Genomic DNA, 15545 nt, shown 5'->3' on the forward strand with positions numbered 1-15545 from the left:
GCTACTGATCGGCGGCCGGAAGTGATTTGTTGTTATGAGTATTTTACTTTCGATGTGCCCACATTTCAATGATTTAACCATCTGAAGCCATTCAGAATTTCTGTACACTGAAACAATGTTACAGATATTTGTTTTTTTGTATCAGTCATTTTATCTGCCACAATAATCACATAAATTCAGGTGAAAATTCAACAAGTTTAAGGCTTTTCTCTGCAGTTTTACGTGCCATTCAATAAGAAATGAATTAATTAACCATAATTAATGAATTGCATGTGTTTTTAAATTAATTTTAATTTAATTACCATTAACATCACCATTTACAGAGTGCTATAAGTGTGTTTTGGCCCATCAGGACTAAATCAGCATAAATAGCAGCAAGAGTACCAATTTGGCCAAACATTCAACCTCTGGCTTGTTGCGATGAGAAATTAGCGCACGATGAGATGATGATGTCCTTCATCAACAGGGGCGGAGTCCAAGTAAGTAATCAAGAGCGTTCGGCCTGAAGTGACATCAAAGTGTAACGTCTCATGAAAGATTCATGGTGGGAAAAAAATCCAGCAAAAGTCTGAGAACAATTTCATTCCTGTAATAGGCACCAGTCGGTTGAGGATTTAGAGCAGACCTGGGGGCCAAATGTGGCCCTTTGACTGTGTATATGTGGCCGCTCCTGTAGTCAGAGTAAAACTATAAAACTGACATTGTCTCTGACAGTTTTGTCTCGTGCATTGTTTTTTTTGTTTAAATATAACTTTCTCTTATTTCTTGTAATTGTTGTCTTTTCTGTTGAGTATTTTATTGTATTTCTTGTCCCTTAAAAGACATCAGAGTTGAAAGTAGATTTTAAAATGTAGGAGACACATCGAGAATCCATAAATAGAATGTGGTTTAAGTTAAATAAAACACAACAAACCAAAATTTTCTGTACATTTTTAAGGTGTAATTTCATGTCATCTTTTACCCTCCTTTCTTTGGGTTTAACGCCCCCTCTCAACGGTCACCTACATAACCCAAGAGTCTGGAGCATTTGGCCCATTCCTTACCTGGACTGTATAGCTTTCTACCGATGTGGCTCTTTTGAAGCGAGTGCCGTGCTGGTCAGCCCATACGAACAGCTCGGCAAGTCTTTGCTCCATCAGACTGGCAAAGCTTTGGTACTGTGCTTCCAGGCTGGCGTCTTCAACGTCCAAAATCACTTCAAATGAGACAGAAAATAACACTCTTATATCATAAATAATAATAATAATAATAATAATAAATGTAATGCTCTCCTTATTCTCACACCAATGAGCCATACAAAGATTTTTTTACCGGGCACGTCAAAGAACCACGCCGACTCACTTTATCTCATGATTTCTCCATGTGCTAAATGGTTGTACCTCTTGGCAAATTACAGTCGATGATAGATAGCAAAGCATGTAATTGACTCATCTTTTTGTTGTTAGCACGATTCCCCTGATAGAAGGAGAGAAGTGTTTGGGGCACTGAGGAGCCAAAGCACAACATAACAGACCGTGTGACTGTGCCCTCAGCTGTTTTTCAGCTTTAGTAGGGCATCGGCTAGACGGTACCAGCCAATGAAATTGGCTGGATTGGTGCAGGGCACTTCAAATCCAACAGAGGCATCTGTGCATCCAGTGGCTCCATTCCCAACCCCAGACACCGCTCATATGGAAAGAGACACGGTCAGAACATGTTCCCAAGCAAGTCTTTTCTTTTGCAGTGCTCCATGTGTATGAAAGCTCAAAAGTACCTACCAGAGTACAAATGTTAGCAAGCATTTATTTATTTTTAAGGCTTCAAAATAAAGGTGATGGAACAGCTCAGGATTTGTGTCAAATCTGTCAAATATTTTATGATAGTCTACAAAAGCCCTCTTGGAAAGCGTAGCATAAATGCAGTGCATTACAGTGGTATTACTATGATACTTTAACTTGCCTTACCCGTGATCACCCAGTAGTCTCTGGTTGCGAGTGATGTGTTCAGATTGTGATACTCCAGAGCTGAAAGAAACACAGAGAATCACAACATGTGAGAACTTGCGACAAGATCTTATCACACCCTTTGTACTTAGAATAGCAAAACAACTTTGATTTCTTGAGTGCCATGATCAGGAAATTAATGACCAGCACAACATCACTTCCAAGGTGACAAAGAGAGAGAGGTGAACCTGCCATGACGCATGGGTGTTTTAATGGAGAGAAGTTGTTCCCTTCCCGTGTGACATTCCAATTGAAAGCCAAATGTGACAACATGCATTACTCATGGCCGACTACTGCGTCACCATGGGACACAAACGTCACTTTAAGAATTAAGATTTAAGATTTATTTTGACACCTTGGGAGAGAAAATATGTTGGTATGAGAGGTGCTGTCCGACAGTGAAGTCACATAAAAATAAAAAATTTAAATGAAAAAAAGGTAAATGTTTGTGCAGAATAAAAATGGTGGATGGAGAGTCTTTGGGTCCTTGTCACCCAAGTTCAGATTTCTCAAGTTGATGCACCAAAGCTGTGACCCCAACCGTGCAACAACCCTGCTTTCCAAGTGGCGCCGGTTTGTCACACGTAATTGCACCGCTGCATTGCCTAAATATGGAAATAAGCCACTTACGTTGCATAAAATGGGTTTGTTGTGAACATACAGTGAGGGTTGTGGTGCTGAAGCCAGGTGTCAGAGGAAGATGCTTTCTGTTTCAGAGACAGCGGAAGGTCTCAACATGGAGAGTGTGTGAGAGTTTATCATCATATGCATGTAGGAATATTTCTAACAAGTGAATTCACCTGTATAAAAGCGCTTAAAAAAAACCCAAACCTTCAGCTAGTAAAAAATGTCACCAGCAGTTGCTCCGCGTCTGTGTCCCCTCCCATCTCTTTGCTGCTTTTTAAATGTGTGTGCTGCAGGCTGTGGCAGTGTTTGAGGGATGTTGGATTAGCAAGCGGCGCCACAGAAGCAGAAAAGCACACTGGCGCATGACAACAGAGAGGACAGATGAGTGGTAGGCTAGCGCCGACGGAAGAAAGCCGTGAGGCAACAAGAATTACAAATGGACGGAGCTGACAGCAACACAATTGAAGCATGTATCCGCAGACAAAGGAAAGCACGGTTTTATGGCGTGGCAGATGACTTTCGTGAGCTGGATTGACATTTATGTTCGGTGGAAGTTCATAAAGTACGAGTCCATCGAGTGCAACAACGACAAGCCCTGCGGGATTTAAGAGCCAATTTCTGTGATTGTTTCAGGTGATGGCGGCAGAATTGAAGAGGACTGCAGTCATTATCCTGAAGTTGATCTGCTGCGAGAAGCGTAAACAGCAAGAAATAACAAAGAATCTGCCTTCGTGAATTCTAATATCCCTGGAAAAAAAATAACAGACGCATTCGTCGTTATGGTCTATATTTTATACGTCAATCTGTCTATTCCAATGTGAATGATTCAAGTGCGCTGCATCCGCCAGCCATTCCAATCTGCTCCGACTGAATCCGGAGAAGCCAGGTGGGTTATTAAACCCCTGCATTTGATCTTCAGACTGCTCTCTTCTTCTCTTCATGATCGCTTCAGAATAAAGATGCAGGTGACTTTGTTCTGAGGTCGCCAAACATTTAATTGGCTCCTGAAGAGCAAGGAGCTGCACATTTAATCTGGAGAAAAGTTACCCTCGAAGAGAAGGAGACATTTGGCTGTATGTCACTGTTATTATTTGCATTAACATGATGTTGTTCCATAATATTGTAATCCTTCTGGATGTTCTCTTTTTAATCCAGATCCGATATTATCCGACTGCCTGTCTGCATGTATTGCTAAATAAATTCCATTCAATTTCAAGTGTTCTGTCTGTTTTCCACAGGTCAAAGACTGAGTCGCAAGGGCAACAGTCAGAGTGAAGAGGTCCAGACGTCCCTCCCCCAGGAAACCTCCTCCAGATCTCTTAGGGAAACACTGAGACATTCCCAGGCCAACAGACCATAGTCTCTTCAACATGTCACGGATCTGCACTGGCGCCTCCTTTTGTGCAAAATATTTGGAAGAAACACTTGCATATGGTGTGCAAGGACCTCAAGGCATCAAATATTGTCAAGCGGACTTCAGCGTCTTAGAGTGACACTGAAGGCAACAGGCTCTGTTGAATGCTGACGCTGCAGGCTTTCAATAAAATTTTCATTGAAAGGTACAGTGAACCCACGCCATAACGTGGTTCACCTTTTGCGGCTTCGCTGTTTCGCGGTCTTCGCACCTCATCTCTGGACAGCTTGCCAAATTGCCATTTGCAAGTTTTCTCCACGGCTAACCCATACAATGTCGTCCAAACACTCTGCACCGGCAAAGGCACCTGAGGAGGAGAGATAGTTTTTCTAAAAACTATCATAGTAAACTATCATGTAAGAAAACTTTCATATTTGTATTTGTTTTGCTTGGACCTGAAAGCAGGTTTTGATCTTTGGTTTCATTGTATAGTGCAGTGTTGTATTGTATAATAATTGTTAAAAAAAATGGTGTAGCGCTCTGGCAGAAATTCACATTATAACACGCTAAAGCACCTAATACGATGGTTAGCCTGTCACAGCGTGCCACATGGGTGAAGTGCATGGTCACATAAGGCTGCCATTCAAACAGCTACAGTAAGAGTCAGCACTACAACGTCTGCAACACTTGACAATAGTTAATGTGACATCTTTGGAGTAAGAATATGATCTGTTGAAATGATGACCGTGCCACCGCAACTGGCTTATGTATGTATCTGTGACTCCACTCTGAAGAGCCCAGCCACCATGCAGAGGCAACTTATTTCAACCGCTTATATCTGTGATCTTGACCTATAGACAGAGCGTTACGGAGCACCCATGACTGAGGACTCTGCCAAGGACCAAGCCAATCGCTCCCGCACTCATGAACAGAAGACCCCCATCCTTGATTCTACCCTCAGAGCACGGCCAAAGAACAACATGGCTCTCTCGTGAGAGCTTCCACTGACACAAGTCTAGTCACGTAAGCACATCTTGTACAGCCCGTCTCTCTTTTCAAATGTAAAATTTGTCTGCAGTTTCTATATGAGGCCATCATTTTAAATTGTCGCATGGAAGTGAGTTTCATTTTGTTTCCATGCATAATTAAAGACAGCTGAATCTAAAACAGCCAATTCAACACCCTGATTCATTTTCATGTGTCCAATAAATTTATGCGGGTTCAGGTTACATACTAAATCCTCATTACATTACATTATAGTCAGCTTTCCTTGTCACGATGCATCAAACACATTGACTTTTTCTTTTTTTCTGTGTCGCAGAAACATGTAGATTTCGAAAGATCTGAAGGAGGCACCACAACCTTGCATGGATAGACAGTGTCGTATCATGGTTAAGTGCACAGAGAGGGACGGGAGACATGTTGGACCGTGTGTCATTGATCATCACGCCAAGCTTTCTCACAACCTTGGCGGTTGGGAAGGGGGCGGAAGCCATTTGTATATTGACGTTTTGATGGATAGATCAGCTGAGGCGAACATGAGTTCAGTCTCAGGGAGGCTACATCGAGAACGGCGTCCAACTTTCTGCGAGAATAGACCCGTAAATAACCAAAAATAAAATGTATAGTGCATGTGTTGTGAGGACGCAAAACATTTACATGTTGATGTATCGAGTCTGATGCGGTATTGATATTTTTATTCATATAAATGTAACATGAGTAAGAATCCAAAAAGTAGCAATAATGAGATCTGTTTATCGCATGTAACTGTGTGTGACAAAACACCATAACTAATGAAATAAAAACCTTCTTTAATTCATATTGACTGAGTGCCGTTGACATTGGAATCAAAACCAGAACTGATCCTTGGATGTTTCCTTCAGTTTACAGTGAATCATCATTGGCACAGCAGAGGAGGAGGGTGCTCCCAAATGCTCCACCTTATCAAACGTGTTTACTGGTGGATTATCAGCGAAGATCTCAGCTATCCTTTTTGGGAGGATGGTGAAGCAAATATCAAAGCTGCTCCTGGCACAAGAATGATCTCAACCTCATGTTTAACACGGACGTCTCACCCCAGCGGAGGGAACTGAATCCACCAATGAGCCTGTTCAAAGCTTCCCTTCCACCCTGGCAACAAAAACAGCGGGAAGGAAGGACCTGCCCCTCTGACTCCATTGAGAATTCTCATTTATCAAAATGGTTCCTTTAAGTGATCCGACTCCACGAAGGCTATTTTTGTAAAACACATTTGTTTTTATTTTGTTAGCAGCTCAGCCCGTATCTAAAAACAGCCTCTCGCAAAATCCACCTGGAGAGACTCAAAAGCCGGGAAGCAGACGAGGGAATTTCACCAGCCAAACGTTGGATCTGAGCCTGCAAAACGCCACAGGACCTGGAGTGCTGAAAACAGGAACGTCAGAGAGGTGTGAGATCCTGGACGGAGTCTGCAAAGACTGAGCCAAAACTTGTCCACAGACGTTAATTATTTAGTGTAATAATTGGCTTAAAAGCACGAGACAGATGTAGCATGAGTGTGAACGTCCCTCTGAACACAGTATTGGCAGAGAGGAAATATAAATACAAGCATGTTGGCGTAAGTCAACAACATATACTTTTACTGGCACGATCCCTTCATGATAAGAAAATATTATTCATTGCCTTAAGTTGGCTACATTTTCACAAGACTCTCTAAATACCTCCCACACGGCAGACATATTGATTGGTGCCATCTTTGCTTTACAAGGTAGTTCCAAGATTCAATATTTATAGTCCACTTTACTCACCATTTTAAATGATGTGGCTAAGCTTGCAGACTTAATATATTGCTTCTCAATTTCATCCTGTCAATTATTAATCGCACCACCACAAAGAAGCCCCACAATGCACTGGTATAAAACCTTCTTAGTTTTAAAGACCTATTTATGCTCAACATTACATACGGATCTGGATACGGACGGAGCCTTCTGTCCGTGCTCTGCGTTCATTTTGTCCGTATTTCTGCACCTTTCCACAAAGCTTAGCAGTACAAAGCAGTACCATTGGAAACCTTGGGGGGCAGTGTTGCTGTAACTTCGTACGTACGTAGCTCGAATGAGACACAAAGAAGACATAACAATGGCGGAAATTCTCTGTCCTCAAGAAGTACATTATAATTACTTCTTCCATAGTCGCCATGTTGGTTTTGGAGTTTGTCGTTGCCATAAAGTTTGGACTGTGGGCTGCTCCCCCTGGTGGATATATTGGTGAACTGCAATAGCAACATACCAAGAATGCATGTGATCACTGACGGTAAAAACGGACGGGTACAACTTCCTACGTCAAGGGAGCATGAATGGGCCTTAAGTGTTGCAAGTCAGCCTCCTCCATCTTAACATCATCATCACCTCGTACTTCGAGAGCATTTTTGTCAGACAGGGTTTGTCCGTCACCAAGATAATCCTCAGGGAGTGTGTGTCATGCCTCAGGTCTCCTCTCTAGAAGTGCTCCCAGTAGAACGGCCTTCAGTCATTCTACCCAAATAAGTGGCTTAGATGTGTTCTTGAGGCCTTCAACTGGAAGGAGACCATTGGGCACAGCCTGTGCTGTAAGGACACTCATGGCTCTCAGTCTTTCTGAGAACACTTTTGTGTAACCACCTTAAAGTTGGAAGAGGCCTCTGTTGCATATAGATATATAAAATGGAACGATGACGGAGAATATCAACAAATTATGACTTGTTTTGACAACCAAAACCAAGAGTGATTTTCGAGCCTCTGCCCGAGAAAGAAAAGCATTGTCGATCTTCCTGCCACCCAGGGGCAGATCTGTGGGAGGAGACATTACCAAAGCAGACGAGTTGGTGGGGAAGAAAGAAAACCTTACACATCCACAGACGCGAGATTAGATTCAGAAAGATGACACCACAAATGGCACCTGACATGAAGCAACTGAAAAAGAACAAAGACAGCACACAGGGGGTCTTATTTACTAGCGAGGGGCCATCATCCTTTCAACATGGCAGCTGAGAAGGATGATCACAGGCAGGAGCGAAGACGACAACCTCCTGTGTGCCGGGAGTTGTCACAACAAAGTGCTGAGATTGGACCTGCGTCTGAATTCATAACCTCATTATTCTCATTTGTTGCGTTTTCAGACCTCAATGGGAAACAAATGATGGAAGGAACGCTGCAGTTCAGTCCTGCTGATTTAGGAAATCCGACGCAGACAGTACCCAGCTCAGGATTTCATTTGAAGAGCCAGCAAGATGTCAGCGGCTCATGGTGATTGTGTAGTACTGGACACACATTCTCATTTAGATACAACTGTGAACTCTGGGTGACTTCACTCTAGTTGAGGGGTGTCACACTCAATCACACAGAGGGCCGAAGTCTTTATCACAGTCCAGGTCACGGAGCAAACAAGTCCATATTTACTGAGCATTTTTCACTGACATTCATTTGCAAAGGGGAGGAGCCTTAACAAATGTGGTTAGTTTGAAAATACAGTGGTACCACAATCTGTTCCAGACGGCCGTTCGAGAAGTGATTTGTTCAAAATCTGAATCGATTTTTCCCATTACAATGAATGGAAAAAGAAGTAATGCGTTCCAAGCCTTAAAATAGTCTTTTGTAGGAGTGAATGTAGAGCGTCTGCTGCAGGTGGCTGTTCCTCTATGTGTGTGGCCGCTGCATGTGGGAGGGGTTGCCGAGTGAGTGACGTCTCTCCAGAAGTGAAGAGGTGCCCGGTGCGTGTCCAGCTCTGAATGTGCGCTTCTGTGCAGTTTGGCTGTGACAAAGTCATAAACCAAGTCACGCTCTGTCCCAGACTCGCCTCATCCCTGTCCCAGCTCCAGCCCACAACAGGACATCAAACCCTGGAGTGAGCGCTCCAGCACCTCCCCTGTGACACTCTACCACGGTCCAGTGTGGAGACAGGAAAGGTTTTACACCTCAATATGAAGAAAAAACAGTCAGTAAATGTAGCTGACGAGACACGTCTGCATACAGAGGCTGCGTTATACACGATAACAAAGCGTGTCATGGGTCAGCTGATCGGTCCGCGCACGTTATGTTTGTTCCGGCATTTTTCGGGGACGTTCGAGTTCTGGATTTTCGTTCAACATCAGAAGCAAAAAAATCTCGAAGTTTTTGTTTGAACTCCGATTTGTTCGAAGTCCGAGACGTTCGAAAACCAAGGTACCACTGTACACAAACATTTCCATCTTCAATTAAACTCCCTCCAATCTCCATCGATTTTTATTATTATCGTTTTTATTATTATTTTGAAAGTGGCCAGATTTGTTGTTGACATTCAGAATCTCAGGCTGCAACAAAACAGCTTGTTGAGGGGTCAAGAATAAACAATGAAATATCCCTCATGAGCTGGTGAAGTGAGGAGACCGACTACACACTCGCTCTCGAGGATGCCTCAAAATATCAGAAGCAATGTGGTCTCCAATAGGTCGTCAATGTAATTCTCCTGGGCAAATTCAAGCCAAAACCTTTTGAAAGTTGCGACAAATAAATTCTATTTTTTCCTAAACAGACGTTAATTTTTTTCTGAAATAAATGAATACATTTTTGTCTACCACAATAAACATATAGATCAATATTTAAAATAGTTTAGCAGTTTCTCTTCTGTTAGTTTGAGGTTAAGCACTGAAGCTTTGCAAACATCTCAACAAATGTCAGGAGAGCTGAACGATTGTGGAAATTCCGGTCATCCGAACTTCGCAGAAACATCACACTATTATGTGATGCTCTCCTCATATTAGGGACATAATATCAATATATCCACAACCCATGTAACAGGCGAATGCTGTGCTTGCAACCACAATGCGAACTGGTGCTAATGCAAAGCTACATGATGTGAATCTGACAACTCATCTGAAGTGCCTCACAAGTGCAATGCATTTGCAGAGTTGGCTCACAATTACATTCAGTTTCAATCGAAAGCTTTCCAAAGACCGGATCACATCTAATCTGGTTGATATTGTAAGAATCGTGTCGAAGGTTTGGTGACGGTCAAAAATGCAATTGTCCAAAAAAGAGTGATGCAGATACAAGGGAATCTGATGAATGACAGAAAGGGTGTGTATATTTGTGCTTCAAAGAGAGTCCTGCATTGCTGGAGTACAAATTCAGTATTTGGGAATCAGCCACACAGAGGCTCTAAAATTAATTAAAATGAAGACTGATATCACATTCTGCTTGGTTTTCTCTTCCTATAAATACAAAATGTTTTGGCCCAAAACCGGGAACTAAATTGTCCTCTAGCATAATGTGGTTTCACGCCCCTGCAAAGCGTGATCCTATAAATCTTTTGGATTTCACTTGGAAAGCACCTGGACTCCTGTGTGAGGTGGTGTTGAAATAAATGGCTGAACTGGAGCCCACCTTCAGCGCTCTCTCTGACAGCCGGGTGATTCTGCGGCTTCTCGGTCTTGACAGTTAACCACTAACCAAACCTCCTCATCAGCCAAACCGTCCGTATTGAATGTTTTATCATTAATTCCCTGGTTACACTGGGAGACAAACATCCTCACTGGGCCTGTTATTGAGGCGCCCACTGATATCCTGTCACTCTTGGTTTGTTTTCACCAAGTGCATCTCACACAGCGAGCGTAACCGGCCTCAAAGGAGGAGCAGAAGAAAGAAAATGCCGAGCTGTGTTTCATTGTGGGGCTCCAGTATCTCCCCTGATTTTTGAAGTTAACTCAGCACACCGGTCACAAACATCCAATTAAAGAGAAAGTGTATGTCAGACTTGGCAATTAAATGGATCTATCCCTGAGACCCAGTGAAACACACGCTGCATTAAATGTAGAAAAGGTCTGCTGCCACTGTTTCATACTCCATTATCTGGTTAAATTAAAATGCTATGACAAAAAAAAAAACGATACAAAAGAATCATAATGATCTTGTTATTTCTGCAGTGATTTAGTGTCTTACGCTCAGCGATGACCAGCGGCGGGTAGAAGAGGAAGTAGCCAACAAGCTCAGCCGAGAGCCGGCCCAGTAGGTTTGAGGCGGTGGTGCCGTTGAGGAAGGCCGTCCCGTTCTTCACCGCGTAGACCAAGGAGACCGCAGGGGAGCTGCTTCCTTGGCTGACACTCAGCATCTGAGCGAGAGAATCTGATTTTACCACGGTAACTGGTGCTGAATTTGAGAAAACCTAACCCCATAGAGAGACCAAGAGCGAGACCATACTGAATACAGAACTAACCGCTTGTTTGTTCCCATGAAAGCATTTCAGTTTTTGATTTATATTGGGAGAAAATGACTACCATTTCTTACACAGTAAGAAATAAATGTGTGTGACTTCTTCTCTGCTTCCTCTTCTCTCAAACCTACAAACCTCATGTCCTCCTTCACCACCTCCATCAATCTCCTCTCCACCTTCCCCTCCACCTTCTGCCTGGCAGTTCCAACCTCAACATCTTCATCTACCAATGTACTGGCTCTCTCTCTCTCCTCTGTACATGTCCAAACCATCTCCATCCAGCCTCTCTGACTTGGTCTCCTAAACACCTGAGCACATGTGCTGTCCCTCTGATCCTATCATCATCCTGCTCACTCCCAGAGAGAAGCTCAGCATCTTCATCTCTGCTACCTCCAGCTCCGCCTCCTGTCGTTTCCTCAGTGCCACTGTTTCCAAACCATACAACATTGCTGGCCTCACCACCCTTTTGGACACTTCCCCTTTCATCCTTGCCGACACCCTTTTGTGACACATCACACCTGACACTTTTATCCAATGATTCCATCCTGCCTGCACCTGCTTCTTCACCTCTTTCTCACACTCTCCATGGCCCTGGACAGTTGAGCCTAAGTACTTCAAACCTCCCACATTCTTCATCTCTGCATCCTGTAACTTCACTTGTCCACTTGGCTCCCTCTCATTCACATACGTATTCCATCTTACTAAGGCAAACCTCCACCTCTCTAGCTTATCTTCCACTTGCTCCCTGCTCTCACCACAGATCACAAAGTCATCAGCAAACATCATCGTCCAAGGGGCTTCTTGTCTAACCTCATCTGTGACTACATGACTAATAAACTTATGCTTCTGGATTCTTTGTTCTCAGCCTTGGTCTCGACTCGGTCTCAGGTCAGGTGGTCACAACCACTACACAAACAGAAACATAACAGAAAACAGAAAGGTAAATCCAAAGCTGCAGTATCGCATACCTGAACAGAGAGTCTGCTGCTGGTGCGCAGCACCCTGGACTGCGCTTCTGCAAACACCTTCTCCAGTCTTTGCTCCATCATTTGGAAAAACCTGCAGGAGCGTGGATCATCTCCTGCTCCGACAAACTGCAACACTGAAGAGGAAATGAGAAATAAAATGTGGTCGCTGAATAACCCTGGCAAGTCCTTGCACAAACATGCACTTGATTTCTGACCTGTTTTCAGCTGATATGCCGTGGAAGGACTCGGCCTCCACAATGCAACTGGGATGGGCAGCGCCGTAACTAAAGGCAGGTATTGTCGCAGGTCTGCAATCAGCTTATCTCGACCGTAGGCGTCCAAGCCATCAAGCACCACAGAGGGGGGGTACACCGTGTCTCCTCCAGTCACATGGTAAGCCACTGTCATGTTTGGTGACCCAAATACGGTCTCCACCTGCGAGAGAAAAGAGGGAACGGAGTGTCATCGACAAGCCGCTGATGTCGATAAACTTTCCAGTTGGAAAGAAATTCAGCAGACTGCAATGTGTTATTTCAGATTGTAGTCATTTTACCTTGTTCGTGTGTTTTTAGCATGTCAGTGCTGCTCTTCATGTGCGAGTGTGGTTTTAAACTTGTCAACAGCCATGACAAAAGACAAATTCCTGTTTTTGCCAGAAGAGACAAGAAAGCTTTTCAACCTTTCAGTTGAAAAACGCCAGACAGGAAGATTCAACTCAGGAGTGATGTGTGTATTAGCAAGGGACTAGAACAGTTGGAGACAGAGTGGAATCCGTCAGTCACTCAAATGGAGCCATGTCCCTGCAGGGTCTTGTCTACCACCCTTAAATAGGGGTCATTCCTTCATGACCCTCTCAGCAGAAGAATAAAAGAAACACTGCAGGATGATGCAAAAAAAAAAAATCAAACATTTTCAAGTTTTTTTCTGTGATAAAATTAAATCTACATCCAAAATAATTTGCTGCATTAAAGGAGTACCTCCAAATAAAATGTATCTTTATTTCCACCAATATTATCAATATGAAAAGATGTTGTTTTGACAGACGCGTGTATCATTTTGACAAAAGATGTTTTGGTGAACATCTAATTTATGATTTTGTTTGTCGCGGGTCATAAAATCACAAACGCCGTTTTCCCTCAGATGAACTTTTATCTGTCACAACACATTGCTGCTGGAAAGGCCATCGATCGGCACGTCACGTGGAGATTATGTAAATGATGAAATCTCCAACTCGGGCACCCACACGTCAACAGATGGCGATCATCTGTATGTAGAATTGCTTCATCAGAATCCGTACAAACTGCCAAGATGCAGTTAAAATGTGGGTTTCTTTCCCTCAAAATGTCATATTCATCAAGCCTGAAGTTGAAGTACTTGTCCTTGGCCAACGTTTCACGGCTCATAATGAACTTGGCTTAGTGTCCAGCGAACGCACAACAAATACAAACGGCTGTGTAGCAGTTCAGTCGGCGTCGTGAAGCTGCGGGCAAATCTTACTTTGATTTCTTTTGAAGTCAACATGGGAGCAGATTACCAAACGCACCGGGTCTTCAAAGACGCAGTCACGAAAACAAAAAAAAAAAAAAACTTCGTAGGGGCGTGTGCGTCTTGAAGTCGTGTCGAAGTTGTTTCTGGTAGTTTGATGCTTGAGGAAGTTTGTTAGAGCAGCTTAATGTAAGATCCATCCATGCTTTGATGTGATGTCGGGGTGATTAGCTCCAAAACTGAACTTGGAATGCTAATGGCTTCCCAAGACATGAAACGTCCAAGTGCTTAGGATTCAGGACGGCGTTCACTCTTGTTCTCAACACCTTCGTGGGTTCAAATATTTCCAGAGCACAAACTTAAACAGGTGGCAAACATGTGCAGAGAGAGTCAGTGAGTCGCTTGTCGGTATCGCAACAGATGTTGACTCGGGCCGTGTCAGAATATCAATACTATATCGCAAGATTTTCTCCAACGTTGTAAAAACATTCTCTCACTTGCTGCAATTCTTAAAGACAGATGTGGCAGCACATCGCATGATGCATTGCCTCAGAAACTTGTGAGTTTACCCTCATCCAGAAACAGATTGAAGGAAGCTTTCCACCACGATGTTGACAATGATGACGGCTCCAGGATGGTGACCGTGTTGAAGCGTCGTGCCAAAGTGCTAATTCTGGACCACGTCTGTTGAACTACTCGATCATTCGGCACAATTGCAGTGTACCAAGTCTAATACTGCAGCAGTCTCAGAAATCCACTTGGAAGAACAGATGATTTTTTTTTACGTTTTATGAGTCAAATATGACAAAAAAAAGTTTGAAAAATAGGATTTGACAATATTTTTTTCTTTGTTTATGTATATTTTATTCTCAATGTGGACCATAAATACTGGAAGACCATTTGAAGTGTGAATATCTTGGCTGCAATATAACAAAAAGCCATTTTATTCAAGAGGAACATATTTTGGGGGCTTATTTCTACAGACAAAAATGTTGTTGAAATGAACACTATAATTAATTAGTAATTAGTTTTTAGCTTTGTGGGAGGAAAAACACAAAATACAATCATTAGTTATTTTAGGTCTGTATTTTCAAAGACATAAAAATAACTAATGGGTTACATCAAGAATTTAATTCATCATGAATGATGGAAAAAAGCAAATAATTTAAAGTGTAATATATTTTTCACAGTTTTTTCTCTGACCTAATGAGATCCCGAATAAATATGTGCAAAGGGTCACAGATCTGCTGGAGACGGTTAAGTTGAAGTGGAAGGACTTCAGAAAGGACGGCGCCACCCTTTGTTACGGAGGTGCTGTTTGTCATTAATACAGTTAGTTTTGCCAATGCTTGTAAACCGAGATGTGCAGTGCAGTTAGACTTGGTGGCTATGAAGAACAGCCACTGTGCAGTATGTGTATATATTTTTTACTTGGTTGTCATTCGTGAGAAACAATGCTCAGTATTTCCCATGAGATGAATTCAGTGCAGTCAGTTTAGTCTGAATTTCTAAAGAGACACGAGTATTGTGATGTATCATGGATGACACTTATTACGATACGATACATCGTTGCGTCATGATAGTATGAAATCGTGAGGGACCTGGTGATAGCCAACCATAGTGTTGACAAGTAGTGTTGTGCTCCTTTCATACTGCCATTTTTTGGGTGAGCAAAACCTTATTTTTAGTGTTTTCAAGATCAATAATCACTGGCGGTGCTCAGTTCTTACTCACTGCCACCTGCTCACACTAGGCTGCCACCTTTCATGCTGCGAAAAAAGGGACACCTCGCCCGTGGTGAAAGAAAAAATGGGTTATAAAAGTACACCCGTGTGATATTCAGACATTCTGTGAAAAGTTTAATATTTTGTCATACCGTACATCTCAAATATCAAAGTGAGCAATGGCTATTTACAGTCAGAATGT

General features: G+C 42.8%; 1 protein-coding gene and 1 long non-coding RNA gene across 3 annotated transcripts in view; one reads left to right on the forward strand and one right to left on the reverse strand.

The window, feature by feature from the left end:
* Window positions 1-15545, reverse strand: part of kiaa1549lb (KIAA1549-like b) — a 78812-nt gene that overhangs the window by 25352 nt on the left and 37915 nt on the right. For both annotated transcript variants that reach the window (XM_053866351.1, XM_053866350.1), the window contains 5 exons: window positions 12350-12569; window positions 12135-12268; window positions 10896-11064; window positions 1944-2003; window positions 1044-1195 (listed from right to left, as the gene is read on the reverse strand). In XM_053866351.1, coding sequence (XP_053722326.1) covers window positions 1044-1195; window positions 1944-2003; window positions 10896-11064; window positions 12135-12268; window positions 12350-12569 — 735 coding nt within the window. The remainder of the gene's footprint in view (window positions 1-1043; window positions 1196-1943; window positions 2004-10895; window positions 11065-12134; window positions 12269-12349; window positions 12570-15545) is intronic.
* Window positions 2982-5466, forward strand: LOC128759421 (uncharacterized). Its single transcript, XR_008414580.1, has 3 exons — window positions 2982-3495; window positions 3848-4379; window positions 4821-5466. It is a non-coding gene; the product is annotated as an uncharacterized LOC128759421 (long non-coding RNA).

Source organism: Synchiropus splendidus, chromosome 5 (assembly GCF_027744825.2).
Source record: "Synchiropus splendidus isolate RoL2022-P1 chromosome 5, RoL_Sspl_1.0, whole genome shotgun sequence".
NCBI classification, from domain to species: domain Eukaryota; kingdom Metazoa; phylum Chordata; class Actinopteri; order Syngnathiformes; family Callionymidae; genus Synchiropus; species Synchiropus splendidus.